The sequence below is a fragment of the Gossypium hirsutum genome, chromosome A07, assembly GCF_007990345.1.
Source record: "Gossypium hirsutum isolate 1008001.06 chromosome A07, Gossypium_hirsutum_v2.1, whole genome shotgun sequence".
NCBI lineage: Eukaryota > Viridiplantae > Streptophyta > Magnoliopsida > Malvales > Malvaceae > Gossypium > Gossypium hirsutum.
In genome coordinates, this window is record NC_053430.1 from 96494784 (window position 1) to 96502205 (window position 7422).

The 7422-nt window shown below is 31.0% G+C and overlaps 1 protein-coding gene across 1 annotated transcript; it reads right to left on the reverse strand.

Moving 5' to 3' along the window:
• Positions 1–4785: 4785 nt before the first annotated feature.
• On the reverse strand, positions 4786–7422 carry LOC107955552 (AAA-ATPase At3g28580). Its single transcript, XM_016891340.2, has one exon. It carries the CDS (start codon positions 7253–7255, stop codon positions 5717–5719), a length of 1539 nt encoding a protein of 512 aa, XP_016746829.2. The 5' UTR covers positions 7256–7422; the 3' UTR covers positions 4786–5716.

Below are 7422 nucleotides of genomic sequence, written 5' to 3' on the forward strand. Positions count from 1 at the left end.
AATATATAGTGGGTTTTTTCTTATTATATTCATGAACTTTTGTTCTAATAATTTATATTGTTGTTCATATTTGTTTTTGTATAATATATTTATATATAGGTGTATATGTTTGACCATATTTACCTGTATTCATTCAATAAGAAAAAGATGCCGACATGAGCTTTGCATGGGACAGAACCATTTAAAAGGGATGGCCTTTTTTTTCATGTAAATCAGATTAGTGAACTTATTGTGCTTAAATCATTTTTTAAACTACTTAAATTATGAAATTGTAAAAATTATTTATTTTTGTAAATGAATTCTAAAATAGATAATAATAAAAAGGTAACATATGTTAACTTTGTTGATGTGATACATCCACGTAGATACCATATTAGGAATTAATTAAAATTTTAAAATTAATTTTTTATAGTTTTAAATAATTTTTTAAATTTTTTTTAATTTAAAAAATTAATTAATTGTTGATATGATATACATGTGGGTTGTCATCTATATGCCATGATAATAAAATTAATAAACATTAATTGTTTTATTCATTTTAAATTTATTTGATAGACAACATAAATTTAAAAATTAAAAGAAACAAAAAATTAAAAAAATTATTATTTTTTCTCCAAACTGCTTCTAAAAACCATAAAAAATTAGTATTTTATTAGTCCTTGTTAAAAAATGTTTTTGTCCGTGAATTATGGCCACCCAATTCTTGAATCTCGTGATTAAGTATGAAGAGATTATTATCCCTTCTCTTATCTCTGTTCTAGGTTTATAGAAAATAAGCTGGGCCACCAGCATACTTCTATCTTTGAGTAGGGTTAGCATGCAGTACCTCAAATTTATTTTTACATAATCTCATTTAATAGGAATGATATAATAACCTTCTGTATTCACAATTATGTTTATAATATAATATTTGAATGAGATATTATAATGATTTTTTTTCTCGAATTTCTCTATTTCAATTCAATTGTTCTCTAAATATGTCTCATTGGATAGATTCATAAATAATCATTGGTAACATGCTAAGATAGCTAACATTGAACTAAAACCTGAAGAAACACTGCAAGATCATAAAATAGAGATCACTAGTTGATCTCATGAGTCTCACACAACTTAGAAGAAAAGATCAAATCTTTTGTTACCTATATTGGTCGTATAATGCAAATATGGTATGAAATATATGCTACCATATTACTCTCCCTTTTTCCTTGGAGTGTATATCTTTATCAAAATTTGAATACCATTCTGTTAGATATGCTTAGTATTTAACTTGAGTTCAGAACTCTACTTTATTAATGAATTCATCAATAAGACTTCTACTCATCATAAAAGATAGATAGATTGAATTGGGATCTTTTATTCACTTTTAGTTATAATTTTATCACTATATGACCTCATCTTGATCTTTTATCAAGGTAATTTTGTTTTAAGCTTGAGCTTTCATTACAACTCTCAGTATTTAAAACTTAAAACTAATTTTATCTCCATATAACACTAAGCCATAAAGTTGTTTGCATATGGCCAGCCCGTGTGGAAATGCCCAGGCCATGTGGATACTGAAAGTAGCTCTTTTTACTCGATTTTGTCTTGTTTTTCGTTCCTTTCGCTCCCCTATGCTCACCTAAGTATAGAAACATGAATTTAAAGGATTAGGAGCATCAAATTCACTAATTTACATAATAAATCATCCAAAAATACATCAAGAATGGGATTAAAAACATGTTACTTTTATGGCTTATCAAGATACTTTTAAAAACTTTAACAGTTTTGCAAATTGGTACATAGGCTAGCTAAATCAAGCTCCCCATGATTCAAAAACATAAAAATTACAAAAAAAGGACGAAATTGAACATACCTATTAATGACCAAAAGTTTGAAGCTAAAACAATGGCTTCCTTAGGTTATCTTTGGTGGTTTCGATTGAAGAAGAAAGAAAATAAAAGATGACAATACTTATTTGTCTTTTATACCTAGATTAGTTTATAATTAATCATAATTAACATTAAGCATAATTAACCAATTTGGTGGATTACAACTAGCCTCCACCACCGTTTGGCTATATATCAATGGCCCTATTTCTTAATTGGTCTTTCGGTTAATTAAAATTCATAGCAATTAACTTTTACAACTTTTACAATTTAATTTTTATACTATAATTAACTATAAATTTGAAAAAAATTAAGGAATCAAACTTTAATTAATCTTTATGTTAATCTCGTAAAAAATTAATGGACCAATTGATATTTCCAACACCACTGAAAAATAGGTTGTTGCATTGATTGTCATCTTTTTTTTTTCTTCTCCATTGAATGAAAACAAAAGAAAACCTAGAAGCCATTATTAAAGCTTCAAAGCTTTCAATCTCTAAATTCTAAGGTAATTCAAGTAATTTTCTTGTAATTTTTATGTTTTTGAGGTCATGAGAGCTTGATTTAGCTAGCCCATGTACCAATATTGCAAAAATATTAAAGTTTTTGAAAGTTTCCATTGATGATTTCTTGAAGAAATTGGTGTTAAATTGTTAGATTTTATGCTTACATGTGAAAAAGGACTAGGTTGTAATGTTTAAATGCTAGTTTTTTACATAAGGACTAAAATGTATAAATTGTAAAATTGATGTGGAATTTTTATAATAATAGATAATAAAGGGTCATATAAGGATGTGATTGAGATTAGTTTCGAAATTGAAGCTCAAATTTGCAAGTTATGGCTATTTCGATTTTAAGGACTAAATTGAGTAAAATGAAAAACTTTAAATGTATTCAAAAAATGAAATTAAACTAGTTCATGCATAGTATGGGATGATATAAAAGTGTCTGATAATGATAGATTGAACTGAATACTTGTATAAATCGAAAATTGAACCAAACTCAAGATAATCGGGGAAAAATGAAAATTATTGATTAGTCCTTGCAAATTTAACTTGTTGGTTGGTTTGACCAGGTAAGTTCATATGGTATGATTGTGTTTAAATTATGGTGTATTTAAATTATTAATATGTGTATGTTTGGTTGAAATTTGGATTGTTTGCGTTTTAGTACAAAAGGTAAGATTTGGACTAAATTGTAAAGGAATATATATACATGTGTGTTGAAAAATGCCTAGGTGAATTTAGTAAAGGTTTTGTGCACACTTGTATAGATTGATTATCGATGATTACCGAGATCCAAAATTTGTTGCGGACTTGATGATACATGTGACATAGGTTTAGCCTAGACTAGTAACCTGATGTTGTTTTAAAGGTTTAGCCTGGACTGGTAACCTGACACAAATATATATTTTCAAATCAGACGGGCAATTGATGTATCAAAGATACTTGTGACACAGGTTTAGTCTAGATGGGTAACTTGATATGTGTATAAATATTCAGCTCAGATAACTGGTGTAACAGGATACCTCTGTATGATATGAATTTGATGTTCAAATGATTAATGTTGAATTGGTTATGAATATGATATTGAAAAATTGATTTTAGTGAATTGAAATGATATATGTTTGAATTACCATTTGATGTGATTATATGTTAAACTCATATTATTGATATGTGTTGTCATGTTTAGGCAAATGTTACTGAGCTAAGTAGCTTATTGCAATTCGTTGTAATATGAAGTAAGTTTTTGTTTAATGCTTATGAACTTACTAACCAGCATTTATGCTTACTTTATTGTTTTCCATTTTCCTTGCAGATCACCTTGCGAAACAAGTCAAACTGGATAAACATTGAAGCTCACATTATCCTGTTTTTGAATCAACAGCTTTTTATCATTTTAAATTTAGATTTGTGGCATGTATATAAGTGATTTGTAAATGCTATCTTTGAAGGTTGAACATAGTAGAAACTTATCTAAAGCATGGTTTTGTCAATGTTAATGCCTAGTTGAATTGGCATGTTTTGGTATATGTGTTTGAGATATGTATGTGGAAGTTGGAAACAACATATTGAATGTGATTTGGTATTGACAAAGTTAGTACTTGTACAATTGATGTATGTCATAGTATTGGATTGATGTGTATAATGGTTGAATAGGTGAATTAGACTAAAAGAAAGTGAATGTGGTTGTTTGCACTTGTTTGGTTAGGTATTTGAAATGTTTTGGTGCAAGTAAGGTTATGCCAATTGTGCATAAAAGTGAAAAGTTGTGTAGAAACTTGAATAGGTACCAAAAGACTCAAATTTACCAAAAATAGAGGCCTAATCTTGATGACTATTTTCCTTGTCGAAATGTCGGCCAACAGTATGTAACGTCATGATGTCAAGTGGCCTGACGTTTGACGTCATTACATGACAAACTGTTTGGTAACATCTCGACGTGGAAGTGATGATGTCACGACATCGGCCTTGAAATTTTGAAACTCTGCAATTTGGTCTTATTTCGTGCTCGGGTCAACAAAAGAGCTTTTGTAAGCTCGATTAAGGCTCAAAATTGATTGTTTAATATAATGTAAATGTGTTTAAAACATAGTTGCTTATTTGAATGATTATTTTATGTAAATTTGACGGTGGGTGCTCCGACAACAAATGTAGCATTCTATAGCTCGGACCCAGTGGCCGGGTTGGGCGAGGAGTGCTATAGAATCCCAAATGATTTAAGAATTATTTAAGCTAGGCAACCTCTTGCACTGCAATAAAAATTCTCACAAACTCAACTTCCATTGTGGACAATACAATACAAATTTGACGGTGGGTGCTCCGACAACGAATGTAGCATCCTGTAGCTCAGACCCAGTGACCGGGTTGGGTGAGGAGTGCTACAGAATCCCAAATGATTCAAGAATTATTTAAGCTAGACAACCTCTTGCACTGCAAGAAAAGTTCTCACAAACTCAACTTCCATTGTGGACAATGCAATACAAGTTTGTTTCATACTGGCCTAAAAAATTGCACAATTGTTTAATAAGAAAACATATCCTGATTTTGATTTTCTTTCATCTAAATCTCCTTCCCAATCACCGTTGATGTATCTCGTCAGATTCATGTCACATCCTTAACAACACAACCAATAGTTATAGTACCTTTTAGAAAAAGGTAAAATCATGTGCAATGCATGTGAACTTATAAACTAATTTATATAAAGGAAAAAACGAAAAATAGTTTATAAAATTAATGCAAATAAATAATTTCTAATTAACCCTAAATTTTAAAAGTAATTTAACATAAATTATTATCTTTTTTATTTGTATTTATAAATAAAAAAAAGCAATGAATGAAAAGAAAAAAATAAAGTATAAAAAACCTAACATGTGTTGTAATTAAATATTGCTACACATGTTACTAATAGACTTATTCATGAGTCGAGCTATTTGTATAGGCACAAAAGCTCACTCAAAATTTGAGAGGGTTTGGACAAAAAAATTAGATTCGCTTAAAATATGACCTGAACTTGAACTTGAACATTCAAGACCTGAGCTTCACCCAGAAAGCTTTTAATATTTTATTTTTGTATATTATGTAACTTATGACACATAAAAATTAAATCTAAAGTAATATATAAGTAAACATTAAAAATTATTAAAATACTATATATAATATTTTAATAAATAAAAAATTAAATTAATAAAAATTAAATTTAAATAATATAAAAATACATTTCAAAATTTTAAAAATAATATGAATAGTTTAGGATAAGACGTAATAACCTTTGTCTAGCAAAACAGCGCCTCTTAAATACGGATTTGAAAATTTTACATAATATAATTGTTTCGATGTGGGACAGAGGTGTTACAAGATGATTCCATTGTCTTTCACCTGTTTGGCTGAAATTGGATCCCGTCTAACATTATCTTCAACAGTTTGTTCCTTTTCCTTTTCCTTTTCTTCTTTCTCTGCCTCTAAACGAGCATGATAATCCTCAGCTTTCTTTCTTGCTTCCCCTTTAGCAGCCTTAAGTGCTTCAATCAAATTCTTCAAACAAGTTTCACCTTCTTCATCATCATCAGATGTCAACATCAAGTTCTCAGCAACATCAGCAGGTGTCATATCTGTTTCTTCCAACAAATTGCCAATTTCTTCGCAAAGTGGATGAGAATCAATGTCCAAATAGTTCTTTGCTAACACCTTGAATGCTTCGAACCTACAATATGACATTTCAATGTGTTTATCCATTCTCCCTCTCCTGATTAAAGCTGGATCAAGCTTCTCAACATGGTTGGTGGTGAAAACAATGATTCTTTCACCCCCACAAGCTGACCAAATTCCATCAATGAAGTTCAACAGCCCTGATAATGTTACTTCACTCTCTTTTCTCTCCTCATTTTTCGACATTGCACCAGTTGGCTCGCCCCCTTCATTCTTATCATCTTTCTTCTTCTTCTTCTTTTCTTCCCTTTGGCCTGTAAGATCAAGAGAACAATCAATGTCCTCTATCACTATGATAGACTTGTTTGATGTCTCAATCAAAAGCCTTCTCAATTCCACATTGTTCTTAACTGTTGTAAGCTCAAGATCATACACATCATAGTTCAAAAAGTTAGCCATGGCAGCAACCATGGTGGATTTTCCAGTTCCTGGGGGACCATAAAGTAGATAACCACGTTTCCAAGCTTTCCCAATCTTAGCATAATACTCTTTCCCATTACTGAACGTCACTAGATCTTTCTTGATCTCCCTTATCTTCTTTTCATCCATTGCTAATGTATCAAATGTTGCAGGATGCTCAAAAGCCACATGTGTCCATGTAGTACTACTTCGGTTGCCTTGGCCTGCACCGTTCGAGTAGAGCTTCCGCTGCTGGTTATTTGCAGCGATAGCCTTCCCTTGTTTCAATACATGGCTAAGATAAGTTCCGGTGATGACTTCCCGGTGACGATTATGGAACTTGAGAGTGTAAAATCTCTTCTCATCGGCGGTCGGATAAAATGAAAACTGTTGTGTTTTGGTAGTAGTTCGATTAGCAGACCACCAAAGCTTGACTCCATTGAACTCATCAGTGATTTCTTCGTTATAATCCATGCTAAGAACTAAAGACTGACTATCTTTAACAACATCAGCCTTAAGTCGTTTAGCGTTTGCAGAAGATTTGTCACTGAGATAGTTCTGAATTGCTGAGAAGGCTTCACTTTTCTTAATCTTTTCGCCCGTGAATTCATCGAAGGTTATATGAATGTAAGGATACATGAAATTCGACAACTTTTTACCATATTGAAAGATATAGTCCTGAAGTTGTGGAGGGAAATACTGTCGGAACATGGCATACACGAACATAATGGCCACCATTGTTGAGCCTAGATTAGACCACAGTTCTCCCTTCAGCATCATCATTCAGGCTCAATTTCTCCCTTAATTTTTTCCCTCAGAATTACTGAAATTTTGTGATAGAATGTGTGAAGTTATAGAGAAGAGATGATTGGTTGTTGAAACTTCTGGGAAGCTTCTTCTTACCATGCGATGCATGAATAATAAATATGTTTGGCATGCACCATTAATAT